Here is a 16,445-nt window from a genome sequence, read left to right as displayed (position 1 = left end):
AGAGACGCCCAAACTCTCAAAACCGATTTAACTACCCCCCGGGTTTGTTTTTTGAGAAACCGTACCAAAACCATCCCTCGGGCTTCTGAGTCTTTCATCCAAAAATGCATCCTGAAGGAAAAATCTATGCCCCAAAGAGAACATCCTAATGGCTGAGCTGTACAAACCAGAACTGTTACGGAGCCTTTCACGATAGCAGCCCTGTTCCGCAAGGGAGTCGAAATCGTACATCTTTCCGTAAACTCACTCTTTCACAATAGGAGATGTGGGATATGTCGATGAGGAGCGATTGCACGGGTTTAATGCTGAATTAAAAATTGTTACCCATGTCGCAACGCTCACAGGCCTTTGTGTTAAGAACCCGTGTAGTTAAAGTTCTTAAATGTTTACATCAGACACATTTATTAAAACGTGTAAACGTGTGTTTACGTACTACGGTGTAATTGTTAAGCATATAACAGGCTAGTCTATCCATTCTTTACGTGGATTTTCCCCTATTAAAAAAATAGAGAAAATAACAGGTTTAAGACATCTTAAAACACGCGACACTCCTTAACTCTTGGTTTTGCAGAGATCATAGAATCATAGAATCATAGAATATCAGGGTTGGAAGGGACCCCAGAAGGTCATCTAGTCCAACCCCCTGCTCAAAGCAGGACCAATCCCCAATCAAATCATCCCAGCCAGGGCTTTGTCAAGCCTGACCTTAAAAACCTCTAAGGAAGGAGATTCTACCACCTCCCTAGGTAACACATTCCAGTGTTTCACCACCCTCTTAGTGAAAAAGTTTTTCCTAATATCCAATCTAAACCTCCCCCATTGCAACTTGAGACCATTACTCCTTGTCCTGTCATCTGCTACCATTGAGAACAGTCTAGAGCCATCCTCTTTGGAATCCCCTTTCAGGTAGTTGAAAGCAGCTATCAAATCCCCCCTCATTCTTCTCTTCTGCAGACTAAACAATCCCAGCTCCCTCAGCCTCTCCTCATAAGTCATGTGCTCTAGACCCCTAATCATTTTTGTTTCCCTTCGCTGGACTCCCTCCAATTTATCCACATCCTTCTTGTAGTGTGGGGCCCAAAACTGGACACAGTACTCCAGATGAGGCCTCACCAGTGTCGAATAGAGGGGAACGATCACGTCCCTTGATCTGCTGGCAATGCCCCTACTTATACATCCCAAAATGCCATTGGCCTTCTTGGCAACAAGGGCACACTGCTGACTCCTATCCAGCTTCTCGTCCACTGTCACCCCTAGGTCCTTTTCCGCAGAACTGCTGCCGAGCCATTCGGTCCCTAGTCTGTAGCGGTGCATGGGATTCTTCCATCCTAAGTGCAGGACCCTGCACTTATCCTTATTGAACCTCATCAGATTTCTTTTGGCCCAATCCTCCAATTTGTCTAGGTCCTTCTGTATCCTATCCCTGCCCTCCAGCGTATCTACCACTCCTCCCAGTTTAGTATCATCCGCAAATTTGCTGAGAGTGCAATCCACCCCATCCTCCAGATCATTTATGAAGATATTGAACAAAACCGGCCCCAGAACCGACCCCTGGGGCACTCCACTTGACACCGGCTGCCAACTAGACATGGAGCCATTGATCACTACCCGGTCTCAGGTCAGGGCGGGAGAAGACCTATCATATGTGTTGCAATAGTTAAGGGTAATAGGTCCAGTTTAAGAAAAGAGTGGGGGACAAGGGAAAAATGGTGAACGTTGATTTTCAATTGTGCGTTTCCATTCTAGAGCTTGATTGTAAGACTGAAACTGGAGAGAGTCCCGAGAAGAGACACAAAAATGGTGAAAGATGTAGACCACATGACCTGTGAGGGAAGGCTGGGGAAAAACAAATTAGGTTTGTTTAGTCTGGAGAAGAGAAGACTTGTGGGGAGGGGGGGCGGAGCATGATGACTGTATACAAGTACGTAAAATATAGTTAAAAGCAGGGGGGAGAAGAATTGTTCTCCTTAACCTCTGAGGATAGGACGAGATGCAATGGGCTCAAATTGAAGCAAGCCCATGAGGATGTTCTCCTTTAGGCATAGCTCTTTCCTTCAGTTTAGGTTGGACATTAGCAAAAGCTTCCTAGCTGTCAGGGTGGTGAAGCACTGGAATAAATGGCCAGGGAGGTTGTGCAATCTCCATGATTGGGGAGTTTTAAGAGCAGGCTGGACAAACCCCTGTCAGGGACGGTGTAGATAACACCTAGTCCTGCCTTGAGTGCAGGGGACTGGACTAGATGGCCCCGTGATGGCCCTTCCAGTCCTGCGGTTGTAATGACGGTGAAAAGTGAAATAGCAAGAGAAGGTGTTCCTGTTTCCTACCTGGCTGAAAGGAAGGCAGGCCGAGTGATTTCCAGGGCCGCGAGGAATAAAAGCCAAGCTAGCAGAGGATGGTTTCGATCCATCGACCTCTGGGTTATGGGCCCAGCACGCTTCCGCTGCGCCACTCTGCTGGGTGGTTTTTGTCCTCCACCAGGCTGGGCAGACTGCTCCTTGTGGGTCTGAGCATGTGACTTGTGCGCTGGGGAGAGGGAGCGGGCACAAGGGACTGTTACAGTCATTGAAGAAAGTCATTTTGCATGTGTCCTTTTCAACTATAGAAGAATGAACTGAAATCTGAGCCCTGCATTCTTCTCTGCTGGGCTAAGAAATGGGCAAAAACATCCTCTCCCCCCCCGTCCCCCCGGCTTTTCTGCGGGCAGGATACAGTCCGTTTGCTGAAAACCTGGTGCTGAAAACGTTAATCGTTTTGATGTCGTTTATTATGACCCCTTTAACATTTGTTCTCCATCTCACATGTATTAGAACCGACTCTAGCTTCTAAAAATGAATTCCAAAATCCAGTCTGCCCTCAAAACTTTGCGGCCAAATTTCCAAACCTCTCTGAGCAAGAGAGATCCGAGCACTTTACATAGGCCCGTATCTATTTCAAAGCCAGTTTTGTTCAGTGAAATGCAGGCCCAGAGAGTCTATTAAACTGAGAGGGGAATGGAGCTCACGGCTTATTTTATTTGTTTCCCAATGGGCAATTCCAGGTTTCTAAAGCAGCTGGAATATTTTAAGATTGCGAATAATTTAGGGCAGGGTCCTGGCTCCCTGGAAGGTAGGGAAAGATGTGAGCTTCGTTAGCCAGTGAAATCTGCAGCGTGTCTATCACAATCGGCCAGTGCGGCGTGGTCCTGGGAGGTTCAGGATTGTATTTATTAGCCTCCCTTTTCTGAAAACCTGGATTGAAAAGCAGAGGTGCACGCTGCGAGGGGAGCGTCCGTTCCCGATGTTGATTGCAATACCGAGAAAGGATAAAACGTCTCTCTCGTTCACGAAGCCACCCTCTTGCAATAAAGCCAGGGCTAGGTAAGGATCAGACTTGAAAGCGAGTATAAATGTCCGTGGAAAGAAAGGAGAAGGGGGACGGGGGACGGGAAGAAGTCCTTTATTGTTGTGGTCAGGGTCCAGGTTCCAGAGAACCATCTTTCGCCCCGCAAACGTCCCTGTCCGACAAACACAAACATGCCCAGGGCCTCCTGGTTACACTTTTCGCGCGTGACGTGAAAAATCAAACCAAACCGCCGTCTCACCGGAACCTGGCCTCCCAGCAAGATGTAGTAAATGACTTCGAAGGCCACGTCTACACATAGCCGCTCCCTGCTGTCCACTCCGGGGCTTTGGTTGGTATAACTGGGGCGACTAGACGGCAAGTGTGAAAAATCAGGACCCGGGGGGGGGGGGTAATTGGCACTAATATAAGAAAAAGCCCCGAATTATCGGGAATGTCCCTATAAAATCGGGACATCTGGTCACTTTACGCTTCACGTCTTCCCAGGAACAACCACCCCCATGTGCATTCAGCCAAAGAACCGTGACTCGCCGTGGGGTTAAAGCCCCGGGCATGGGGGGCTGGAAATGTCACTTCATAAGGGGGGTAGAAATTGAAAATAAAAATCCCTGCAAAGCAGGGATCATTCACAGACCCCCCCGCACCGGTGGGGAAAAGCGAGGGCCGGACAAGGGCCTTGGAGGGGGTTCAGGGGAGGCAAGACCCCCCCCATGGCTCCTCCCTAGCTGCCCCCCACAACTCCCCCACCGCAGCTGCCGGGAGCAGTTTCTGCAAGCGGCCCCCCACACCCCATTGCATCCCGGCCTGATCCTGCAGGCTCGGGGGGGAGGGGTTCCCCGATTCCCCGCGTGTCCCAAACACCCTTCGTGGGGCCCGGCGGGGCAGGGCCAGGCCCGGGCAGGAGCCGCCCCTTCCTGCCCCCCCCGGGCCCGGGAGCCCTTTGTGAGTCCGCGGCGGCGGGGCCATGGCCGGGGCCGGGAGCGGCGCGGTGGGGCCGGGGGCGGCGGGGACACGCGTGGGGCGGACACGCTCCTGCCGGGAGGGGCCCGGAGCCCGGAGCCCGGAGCCCGGCTCGGCCCGGGAGCGCGGGGGGCGGGGCGGGGCGGGGCGGGGCGGGGGAGTGTGTATCGGGGGGGGGCTGTTTGGAGCGGGGAGTTTGCGGGGGTGTCAGTGGGGGGGAAGAGCTGGGAGTTTGGGGGTGTCAGGGGGGAAGAGCGGGGAGTTTGCGGGGGTGTCAGGGGGGAAGAGCGGGGAGTTTGGGGGGTGTCAGTGAGGGGGGAAGAGCGGGGAGTTTGGGGGTGTCTGGGGGGGAAGAGCGGGGAGTTTGCGGGGGTGTCAGTGGGGGGGAAGAGCTGGGAGTTTGGGGGTGTCAGGGGGGAAGAGCGGGGAGTTTGCGGGGGTGTCGGGGGGAAGAGCTGGGAGTTTTGGGGGGTGTCAGTGGGGGGGAAGAGCTGGGAGTTTGGGGGGTGTCAGTGCGGGGAGGGAAGAGCGGGGAGTTTGCGGGGGTGTCGGGGGGGAGAGCTGGGAGTTTTGGGGGGTGTCAGTGGGGGGGAAGAGCTGGGAGTTTGGGGGGTGTCAGTGCGGGGAGGGAAGAGCGGGGAGTTTGGGGGGTGTCAGTGCGGGGAGGGAAGAGCGGAGAGTTTGGGGGAGTGTCTGGGGGGGAAGAGCAGGGAGTCTGGGGGTGTCTGGGGGAGGGAAGAGTGGGGAGTTTGGGGGGTGTCAGTGGGCAGGGGGCAAATGGGGAGTTTGGGGGGTGTCAGTGGGGGAGGGAAGAGTGGGGAGTTTGGGGGGGTGTCAGTGGGGGAGGGAAGAGCGGGGAGTTTGGGGGGGTGTCTGGGCAGGGGACAGATGGGGAGTTTGGGAATGTCAGTGGGGAGGGGAAGAGCGGCAAGTTTGGGGGGGTACTCGATGGGGGGGTTTCATGTTCAGATCTGGCACTTGGGGGCTGCGTGGGGGGGTTGGAATTGGGGGAATGTCTGAAGTTGTTGCTTAGGGTGTGGGTAGAGTCACCTGATATTCAAAGGTGGGGCGGGCGGAGGGGGGGTTGGGCTGCCCCCTGTCACTTCACCATGGGGTTCTGTGTTTTCTCCCCCCCCACCACCACTGCCTCCCCCATCACCCTCGCTGAGGTTGAACGAGGCCTGGGAAAAAAGTCTCCTTGAGTCCCAGGGGCTCGGCAGGGCAGGACGGGCCCTGAAATCTGGCCGTTGTGAGGCCGTTTGCAGCTGTGTGTAACCCCCCTCCCCCGCTTCTTCCAGGAGCCCCCCCGAGAGCGTCGGGCCCCTCTGGGGAAAGAGAGAGAAGCCGCCAAAGCTGAGGAGCAGCCTCAAAGCCAGGAGCTGCTGGTAGGTGCCCAGGGCCCAGGTTCGCCAGGGATCCCGGTGCCCCGAGTGACGGCGAATGCAGGGCCCGGCCTGCCAGCCTCAGCCAGGGACCAGTCCCCACCGGAGCCCAGAGTCCGACACGGGGGTGGCACGGTGCCCGCAGGGTGCAGGAGGCTGCTGGGCAGGAGCGGGTCAGTCTGTGTGAGCCCAGAGCCCCTGCCCACGGGCTCTCTGCGTGTCACAGTGACCGGGGAGCCTTTCCCGCACCTGGGGGGATGGGGAGGAAATGTGGGCTGCGGAGATGGAGAGTTTGGCCCAGGGCAATCGGATGAGGTTTTGGGGAGAACAGTCCCCCCCCATGAGCGATGTACAGCTCACCCCTGCCCTGGTCCCTCCACCCTTCCTGGGGTAAATAACCTTCCCGTCCCCCAGCGCAAGAGATCCCGCGCTCTGGGAAATAAGTCCCCCACTCGCCGGGAGGGGCATTTATGGTTCTCCCCCGGTACCCACCCGCCCTCTCCCTGTGGCTGCAGAGCCGGACGGCAGCCGAGAGGCAGAAGATGGTCTGGGAGTGGCAGGAGCTGCGAGGGTTTCTGGCGGAGCAGGAGCAGCGGCTGCTGTCCCGGCTGGAAGAGCTAGAGAGAGCCATTGTCCAGAGAAGGGATGCGGGCGTCTGCCGCGGGTCCGGGGAGATTTCCCTGCTCGGGGAGCGGGGAGGAGAGAAGGGGCAGCTGCCGCTGAGCCAACCCTTGCAGGTCAGGCTGTCGTTGCAATGACCACACGCAGCATTCCTGTAGGAGCGTCTCCGCCCCAGACCCCAAAGCACTTTACAAAGGGGGGTCGGGGCAATTATCCCTATGGGACAATGGGGGAAACTGAGGCACAGGGAGGGGCAGAGCGCTGCCCGAGGTCACATACTGAGTCTGTGGCAGCGCCAGGGATGGGTCCTGGGTGCTGCAACCCCGAGACCTTCTCTCCTCTGCTGTAAATGTCTGTAAATCCCCTCCCCCATGCAGAGGTCCCGAGCCAGGCCTAAAATCCCATTCACACCAGGTTAACGGGTTACTGGGGCCAGAGGGCTTGCAGGGCTCTCAGCACTGGGGGGAATTTGACTCTCAAGGCAGAGAAACATTTTCTGCCTCTAAAGTGGCCGGGGAGAAACTTTCCACCTCCCAGCAGGGATTGCTGGGGCAGCTGAGAGCAACTGTCCCTGCTGGTGGAGACGGGGGGAGACGGCAGCTGGTCTCTGAACCAGAACCTGAGGGTCTGAAATTCCCCTAAATACCAGAGGCTCCCATGGTGATTCGCTGCCGAGCAGGAGGCTTCCCCAGCCTGGGACACCCCCTCTGACGGCCTCTCCTTTCTCTTCCTCTCCAGGGTGCTGGGAGCTCTGGGGGCAGGTAAGTCCTGGGCTCTGTCTCCCTCCCCTCATGGCGTGTTAGGTCTGCTAACCGCACTGAATACAGGGCGTCCCCCCTGCCCCTGCAGCGTGACACGCGGGCTTAGAGCCTGCGATTCTGTGTCCCCTCGCGGCTGCCTCAGCCAGGGGAAGATCCTGTTAGTCTCTGACAGCTGATACGTCCCATCAGGGCTGTCAGACGTACGGGCCAGGGGCCAGACCCGGGCTGTCTGACGTATTAACGGGGACACATCACATATCCACAGTGTGCAGAATCTCAGCTTTCGATTTTTTTTTTAAAGTAAGTTTCTAGCCCTCCTGGTTACAAAGAAACCCTCCCAAATGGACACAGAGACAGTGCTGCCTTCCTGAGTCTGCAGACAGCCTGAAACAGCGGCTCAGAGGGGTGTGAATGCCCTTGGCCTGTGTCAGCATAGACACTGACTTCCTTTATTCCCCATGGGGTGCTTGATCCTGGAGTCTCCCCTTTGGCCTGGGTGTCCCACTGAAAGCTGTGGGTGTCCTGCTGTGAATGGAGGTGGGGTGCAGAGTCTTAAATTGAGGCCCTGGCCCACTGACCGTACCGCCCTGTCTGCCAAATGAGTTGGACACCCCAGGGTTACTTCTTCAGCTGAAGGGCTCAGGGCTTTTGGTGTTAAGGGCCCAAGTTCATTCCCTGCTGAAGACCTGGGCTCTGTCTGTGTCCACAGTGAGCATGTGGGGACACACCCACTCTTCGGTCTGTGTCTCCTCCCTTTCCACGTAATCCCAGTGCTGGTGCCCCTTGTTACTGGAATTTCCCAGTGTGGGAGGTGGCTGTGAACATAACAACGGCCATACTGGGTCAGACCAAACTGTCCATCTAGCCCAGTGTCCTGTCTTCCGGCAGTGACCAATGCCAGGTGCCCCAGAGGGAATGAACAGAACAGGGAATCATCAAGTGATCCATCCCCTGTCGCCCATTCCCAGCTTCTGGCAAACAGAGGCTAGAGACGCCATCCCTGCCCATCCTGGCTAATAGCCACTGTTGGACCTAACCTCCATGTGCTTCTCTAGTTCTTTTTTGAACCCTGTTGTAGTCTTGGCCTTCACAACATCCTCTGGCAAGGAGTTCCCCAGGTTGTGTGAAGAAATATTTTCTTTTTTTTTAAACTTGCTGCTTATTCATTTCATTGGGTGACCCCTAGTTCTTGTGTTATGTGAAGGAGTAAAAGACACTTTTTTACTTACTTTTCTGCACACCACTCATGCTTTTATAGACCTCTATGATATCCCCCCTTAGTTGTCTCTTTTCCAAGCTGAAAAGTCCCAGTCTTATTAATCTCTCCTCATATGGAAGCTGTTCCAGACCCCTCATCATTTCTGTGGCCCTTTTCTGTACTTTTTCCAATTCTAATATATCTTTTTTGAGATGGGGCAACCACATCTGCACATATAGAACCCACAGAACCAGGGCGTCCCGGAGAAAGCTCCTGAACTTGTCTTTGTTCCTTGCCCCAATGTTTCCCCGTGTCCCACCTCTCTGGGCCCATGGCCAGCACAGGGCTGAAGGCAGGTGACTCACTAGAACAGTGCCCATCTCGGGCTGCAAAACACAGATCCAGGTTTGCTGGAGTTTGGGGGTTGCTGGGCTCAGGGATTGGGGATCCAGGCCCATTTCTCACCCCTCCCTCTTTCCCCGGCAGGGAGGACGGGGCGTTTCGGAAGCCGGAGCCGGGGTTTGCGGAGCTGGAGAGGAGACTCAGCGATTTCTCTCTGACAAGGGCCGTCCTGCAGCAGGTCCTGCGGGGATTCAAAGGTGAGTGGGAGTCTGGGGGTGGCGTCTCCTCTGGTTAGAGCGACCCTGGCCCTGGGGAGGAGTCGGGGACTCTCGGGATGTCACTGACCCCGGTCTCCATCTCACAGCCCCAGCTCCGCGAGTCGCCCTTCCCCATGGGAGTCGCCCTGTGGGGCTGGCTCTGTCTGCAGCGACTGAGTTGTGGGCCTCGGTCTGTGTCACCATCCCGTAGTTTAAAGCAGTTACATTAATAACCAATGGGGATATCTCTATGAAAGTGAGGGCCTGAATCCTCCTCTCTCCCGTCCTCTCCTTCCCCTAGAGACGCTGCGACGGGAGCTGGGGAGTGACGCAGGTACGTGTCTGTCTCTGACGGGCCGGGGGAGATTTCACACCAATAACCATGTTCGCGACGGGGCATCACGGCCTCCAGCCCAGATGTGCACCTGGGAAGGGTGGAACAATGGGAAGCCGGGTGAGCCCCGTGACTTATTCCCTCATGATGTGACGTCTGATGGGGATTCAGAGTGAATCCAGATCTCGGGGGGTGTTTCCTTTTGGGGAAAGGAACAACTGCCCGAATGGTTGAATTAAGATGGGAGAAGGACAAAATATCCAGACCCTGAGGAGTCTGGGGGGGGAGGGGGCGGATTTTCTTTGCTGAAGATCATGGTAAATCTTTTAATATCTCACAGCCCGTCTGATTGCCTGTCATGAACCCCTTGGCGTCGCAACCCACCAGCTGAGAAACGCTGCATTGGATCATTCATTATTTTGTAACCCGTCTTGGGGTTACCCTCTGTGTCCCAGTCCCAGCACGGAGTCCTTCCCCACCCCCCTTTCCTAAAGGGTTATGATTTGTTCTCTTTGGGCTAAGAGTGTCTACTCTTGGGTCAGATTCACCTTTTCGCAGAAGCTCTTCCATAGTTTCTTTCCGTGTCTCACCAGGCTGGGGAAATCCCTCCTTTCTTCTGTCAGGTGGGTCATCTGCATTCTCACGGACAACCATTCCTTCAGTCGGATCTGCATCCTCTCTTAATTTCCACAAATGTATAAGAACGGACATACTGGGTCAGACCAAAGGTCCATCTAGCCCAGTGTCCTGTCTTCCGACAGTGGCCAATGCCAGGTGCCCCAGAAGGAATGAACAGAACAGAGAATCATCAAGTGATCACCCGTTCCCAGCTTCTGGCAAACAGAGGCTAGGGAAACCACCCCTGCCCATCCTGGCTAATCGCCGTTGATGGACCTAACCTCCATGAATTTATCTAGTTCTTTTTTGAACCCTGTTATGGTCTTGGCCTTCACAACATCCTCTGGCAAGGAGTTCCCCAGGTTGACTGTGCATTGTGTGAAGAAATGACACTTTCTTTCTGACTTTCTGCACGCCAGTCATGCTTTCATAGACCTCCATGATATCCCCTCTTAGTTGTCTCTTTTCCAAGCTGAAAAGTCCCAGTCTTATTAATCTCTCCTCATATGGAAGCTGTTCCATACCCCTCATCATTTCTGTGGCCCTTTTCTGTACTTTTTCCAATTCCAAGATATCTTTTTTGAGATGGGGCGACCACATCTGCACACAGTCAGAATCCACAGAACCAGGGCGTCGCAGAGAAAGCTCCTAAACTTGTCTCTGTTCCGTGCCCCAGCATTTCCGCATTTTATTTCTGAAAATCTAAGCACACCATATCTACTGGATCCCCCTTGTCCACATACTTGTCGACCCCCTCAAGGAATTCTAGTAGATTGGTGAGGCATGATTTCCGTTGACAAAAGCCATGTTGACTTTTCCCCAACAAATTATGTTCATCTCTGTGTCTGACAATTCTATGCTTTACTGTAATTTCAACCAGTTTGCCCGGTACTGAAGTCAGGTTTACTGGGACTGTTAATTGCTGGGATCACCTCTGGAGCCCTTTTTAAAAATTGGCATTCTCCATTTGGTACAGAAGCTGATTTAAATGGTAGGTTACAGACTCTGAAGTTTCATATCGGAGTTCCTTCCGAACTCTTGGGTGAATCCCATCTGGTCCTGGTGAGTTATTACTGTTTCATGTATCAGTTTGTTCCAAAACCAACTCTCATGACACCTCAGTCTGGGACAGTTCCTCACGTTTGTCACCTAAAAAGAGCGGCTCAGGTTTGGGACTCTCCCTCACGTCCTTGGCCGTGAAGAACGATGCAAAGAATTCATTTAGTTTCTCCTCAATGGCCTGATCGTCCTTGAGGGCTCCTTCAGCATCTCAATCGTCCAGGGGCCCCACTGGTGGTTTGGCCGGCTTCCTGCTTCTGATGTATTTAAACAAAAAAAATTGCTCTTTCTCTTTGAGTCTTTGGCTGACTGTTCTTCAAATTATTTTTTGGCCTTCCTAATTATATTTGTACACTTCATTTGCCAGAGTTTATGCTCCTTTCTATTTTCCTCACTAGGGTTTAACTTCCACTTTGTAAAGGATGCCTTTTTGACTCTCACTGCTTCTTTTATTTTGTTGTTTAGCCACAATGGCTCTTTTCTTCGGTTCTCTTACTATGGTTTTTAATTTGGGGTATACATTTAAATGGAGTTTGCAGGGATTTCACTTTTGGCGCTGTACCTTTTCAATTTCTGCTCAACTCATGTCCTCATTTCTGTGTCGTCCCCCTTTCTGAAATTAAATGCCACAGTGTTTGGCTGCTGTGGTGTTTTCCCTGCCACGGGGACGTTAAATTTAGTGACATTATGGCCACTGTTACCAAGCGGTCCAGCTCTATGCACCTCTTGGACCTGATCCTGTGCCCCACTTCGGACTAAATCAGGAATTGCCTCCCCTCTGGTGGGTTCCAGGACCAGCTGCTCCAAGAAGCCGTCATTTAAGGTGTCAAGAAACTTTATCTCTGCATCCCGTCCTGAGGTGACATGTACCCAGTCAATATTGGGATGGTTGAAACCCCCGCTTATTATGGAGTTTTTTCGTGTAATGGTCTTTCTAATCTCTCTGAGCATTTCACAGTCACTATCCCCATCCTGGTCAGGTGGTCGGTAATAGATCCCTCCTGCTACATTCTTCTTATTAGCGCATGGAATTACTACTATCCCTGGAGAGTCTATGGCACAGTTTGGCTCAGTTCAGATTTTTACTTCATTGGATTCGACGCTTTCTGTCCCATATAGTGCCCCTCCCCCATCAGCACGACCTGTTCTGTCCTTCCGATATATTTTGTGCCCTGGTGTTACTGTCTCCCGTTGATTAGCCTCATTCCACCAAGTTTCTGTGATGCCCGTTATATCAACAGCCTCATTTAATACGTGGCACTCTAGTTCACCCATCTTATTATTTAGACTTCCAGCATTGGTATATAAGCACTTTAAAAACGTGTCACTTTTTAACTGTCTGCCATTATATGATGCAATTGAAAGGGACTCTTTTTTTCATTTGACTCTCTCTCATCAGATCCTACCTGTATTTTATTACCTTCCATCCTCTCCTCCTTACTAGGACATAGAGAATCTCTATTAATGGAACTTCCCCTAAGGGATGTCTCTGTCCAAACCACGCGCACCTGTCGGCTTCCCCCCAGCCCTTAATTTCAAAACTCCTCTGTGACCTTTTTAATATCATAGAATCATAGAATATCAGGGTTGGAAGGGATCTGAGGAGGTCATCTAGTCCAACCCCCTGCTCAAAGCAGGACCAATCCCCAATCAAATCATCCCAGCCAGGGCTTTGTCAAGCCTGACCTTAATATCAGGAACAGCATCCTAAAAAACTGGAACCTGGATTGGGGTACCCTCCGTTACCCCTCTCTCTATCCCCGAGAGGTCAGCTGTGTGACCGCTCCACTCTGGAAGGGCAGTTGGAAAGTTCCCTCTCAAAGCCTGGGTGCCCAGATGCTGAATCAGCCATCCTGTCCTGGGCATCCTCTCCCAAGTGACCAGTGAGGACACATTCCTGTACTCCCACTATTCCTTCCCCAGTTTCTTCCTCTGGGCCCTCCTCTCTAGAGTGAGATCTGTCCCTTGTTCAGCTGCAAAACTCTGCCAGCTAACAACCGGGACAGTTCTCTCACTGACAGCAGGCAATAGGCTCTCCTCCCTCCCTGAGCAGACGCTGCAGAGCAGGAGCTGGTCTCAACCGCCTTCACCCCTGGAAGCACGCGGCTTCCCCCTGCTGCAGAGCAATCAAGGAGGCTGTCTCCCATTCCGTCAGTAATTCCTGGGACTTTACCCTTTCCCTCTGGGGTCCCAACATAATACTCCTTGTTGCAGGTAAACCCCTTAACAGCCTGAGCTACAAGGAAAAAATCATTTCCAATTAACATGTCAACGGGATTATCGTCCACCACCCCCGCTGTTAATAAACTTTCTAAACCACCAGTTTCTATGCGCATTTTTGCCAAAGGCACAAGAATCCTGTAACCTCCTGCTCATAAAATCTCCGCCATCTGTCCTGGCCGTATGTCACCTTGAATTATCCTCCGCTTGATCACAGAGATTTCTGCACCTCTGTCTTCCCACCCGAGGTATTCCCTGCCACTAATCCTGACAAAATGTGCTTCGTGTCTGGCACTGCAGAGGCTAATCCCTCAAAAACAATGTGATACGTCTCAATCGCTTGAGAGGTTTCTGTGTTGAGGGCCGCAGAACTAACATGAGCCATTTGTTGCCTGCTTCTTCCCAGCAGAGGGCATTTATTCCTCAGGTGATCAGTGGAATTACAGGTTTCAAAGGGGTAGCCGTGTTAGTCTGTATCAGCAAAAACAACGAGGAGTCCTTGTGGCACCTTAGAGACAAACAAATTTATTTGGGCATAAGCTTTATCTACCAATGTGATACGTCATCATGTGCCAGCAATGCCCCTCTGCCACCTACATTGGCCAAACCGGACAGTCTCTATGCAAAAGAATAAATGGACACAAATCAGACATCAAGAATTGTAACATTCAAAAACCAGTAGGAGAGCACTTCAATCTCCCTGGACACTCAATAATAGACTTAAAAGTGGCCATTCTTCAACAAACAAACTTCAAAACCAGACTTCAACTAGAAACTGCAGAACTGGAATTAATTTGCAAACTGGACGCCATCAAATTAGGCCTGAATAAAGACTCGGAGTGGATGGGTTACTACAAAAAGTAATTTTCCCTCTGCTGATACTCACACCTTCTTGTCAACTGTTGGGAATGGGCCACATCCACCTTAAAATCATAGAATTCTAGAATCATAGAAGATCAGGGTTGGAAGGGACCTCAGGAGGTATCTAGTCCCACCCCCTGCTCAAAGCAGGACCAATCCCCAACTAAATCATCCCAGCCAGGGCTTTGTCAAGCCTGGCCTTAAAAACTTCTAAGGAAGGAGATTCCACCACCTCCCTAGGTAACGCATTCCAGTGCTTCACCACCCTCCTAGTGAAAAAGTTTTTCCTAATATCCAACCTAGACCTCCCCCACTGCAACTGGAGACCATTACTCCTTGTTCTGTCATCTGCTACCACTGAGAATAGTCTAGATCCATCCTCTCTGAACCCCCTTTCAGCTAGTTGAAAGCAGCTATCAAATCCCCCCTCATTCTTCTCTTCCGCAGACTAAACAATCCCAGTTCCCTCAGCCTTTCCTCGTAAGTCATGTGTTCCTTGATTGCACCTTGATTGCATTGGCCTTTTTAGCACTACAAAAGGAATTTTCCCTCTCTTGATATTCACCCCTTCTTGTCAACCGTTGAGACTAGGCCACGTCCACATTAATTGAAATGGCCTCGTTAGCACTGACCTCCCCCACCCCCACTTGGTAAGGCAATTTCCATCTTTTCATGTGCTGTAATATATATTCGGCCTACTGTATTTTCCACTCCATGCATCTGATGAAGTGGGTTTTAGCCCCCAAAAGCTTCTGCCCAAATAAATGTGTTAGTCTCTAAGGTGCCACAAGGACTCCTTGTTGTTTTTAGTGGAATTACAGAGATCACACCTTTTGGGCTCTTCTGGTTTCCCGGGGGATTTGGGATGGGGATTAGAGGAATGGTTCTGGGGAGGTGCGTGCCCAGCATCCCAGCCACCCTCTTTCTTCTCCAGGAGGGAAAGAGTAACCCTGCTTCCCACCAGGTTTAAACTCCTCTTTCTCTGGTTTGTTCACAATAGATGCCTAGGTCTGCTGAAAGACACCAGCTGCTAGAGACTCTCCCACAGTCGTTACATGTTTATCCCATGAACACTGCTTTACACCATCTTTACGTATATTTAAGGACTGTTCTTGAGCAAACATTTGTTCAAAACTTTCCACCCCTTTGCCGCTCACCCACTTGCCCAGTCAATCTTTCATTCTGTATAAATATTCACTCAAACCAGCACCCCTCTTCAGATTTCTAAATTTCACTCTTTATGTATCAGGGGTAATTTGAAACCGTTACAAACCAGTTGTTTGTTTGTTTTTTTTAAAATTTAAATGTCCAGGAGTCTAAAGCATCTTCAATTGGTATTCCATTGAATACATTTTCAGCTTTACCAGTTAGTTTTGCAATCAGGGTCGGAACTTTCTTGGCATCTGGGATTTCATGCACTGCACACAGCCTTTCAAATGTGGAAAGAGATTCAGTAGTGTCACCTGCCTTGTTGGATGCAGGACACGGGTGGTCCCAATTGTGGATTTTTGCAGAGATGAGACTCGGAGGTGTGTGTAGGGGGGTGATGGTTCTCCTTTTCTAGCAGTTCCAGTTGGTGTCTCTGCTCTCTTTCCTCAGATTCCTTGTGCCACGGCCTCTATCTGCTTCAGGTCTAAGGTTCGCTGGTGTGCTTCTTTTTTCCCTTTTATCTCCAGTTCTTCCATTCTCAGCTGATGCTCATAGTCTCTCTCTTTCTGCCACCTGCAGTCTGTACAGCTCCAACTTTGCAATTGCTTCACTGCTTTCACTCATCTTTAAGCTTCCCTTTCCCGAAATAAGCAAATAGAAAACAACAAACCGGTAACCTTCTCTCAGGCACCACACTTAAAATCTTTACCCCAATGTCTGACGTGCGAATCTCCCTCAGAACAAAAGCGGTGCATTTCATCCTGCTTGCTGCACCACTGTGATGGGATCCCCAGTGTACACCCTGGAACTGGGGTACCACGGTGACCCATTAACTCTCCAGCCTGGGTTGACTCTCACAATGCTTTGCTAGTGGCAAGCAGCAAACCCCTCCAGGTGCTGTTACCACTCAGCACAACAGCAAATGGAGCCCCACAGCCAGCTAGATTGCATGAATGCTGCCAAAGCCTCTCATGAATCGCACAAAGAAAGGTACCAGCCAGTTGCCCCCAGTGCCCCAGCCTTGCACCCCAGAGCTGTACCATCTTGCCCTGGTCAGAAGCCTGACCAGTGTAAGTTTGTTACCCAATCTCCCCTTCCTTAATGTGGAGAGGGCATGCAGCAGCCTTTGTAAACCGAGTTGAGATTTCCCAAGCACTTTAAGCAAAATACACGGTTTTAGGGAAAGCATAAAACAGATTTATTAACTACAGAAAGATAGGTTATAAGTGGGAGGCATAAAAGGTCAGAGATAGTTATCAAAGAAAATAAAAGATAAATGCACAATCTAAATCTTAAACCTTATTACACTAGGCAGTATTTCAATCAAGCAATTTTCTCACCCCA

At 51.6% G+C, this 16,445-nt stretch overlaps 1 protein-coding gene and 1 non-coding gene across 2 annotated transcripts in view; one reads left to right on the top strand and one right to left on the bottom strand.

Moving 5' to 3' along the window:
* Positions 1 to 2,383: 2,383 nt before the first annotated feature.
* On the bottom strand, positions 2,384 to 2,455 carry TRNAM-CAU (transfer RNA methionine (anticodon CAU)). Its single transcript has one exon. It is a non-coding gene; the product is annotated as a tRNA-Met (tRNA).
* Positions 2,456 to 4,289: 1,834 nt separating this feature from the next.
* Positions 4,290 to 16,445, top strand: part of LOC141978890 (uncharacterized) — a 35,075-nt gene continuing 22,919 nt past the window's right edge. The window contains exons 1-6 of the mRNA XM_074941236.1: positions 4,290 to 4,327; positions 5,598 to 5,684; positions 6,197 to 6,418; positions 7,041 to 7,063; positions 8,748 to 8,860; positions 9,162 to 9,314. Coding sequence (XP_074797337.1) covers positions 4,304 to 4,327; positions 5,598 to 5,684; positions 6,197 to 6,418; positions 7,041 to 7,063; positions 8,748 to 8,860; positions 9,162 to 9,314 — 622 coding nt within the window. The 5' untranslated portion in view covers positions 4,290 to 4,303. The remainder of the gene's footprint in view (positions 4,328 to 5,597; positions 5,685 to 6,196; positions 6,419 to 7,040; positions 7,064 to 8,747; positions 8,861 to 9,161; positions 9,315 to 16,445) is intronic.

The sequence above is a fragment of the Natator depressus genome, chromosome 28, assembly GCF_965152275.1.
Source record: "Natator depressus isolate rNatDep1 chromosome 28, rNatDep2.hap1, whole genome shotgun sequence".
In the NCBI taxonomy this organism is placed as follows: domain Eukaryota; kingdom Metazoa; phylum Chordata; order Testudines; family Cheloniidae; genus Natator; species Natator depressus.
Note: the sequence above shows the minus strand (reverse complement) of the source record. Positions and strands in the feature narration are given on the sequence as shown.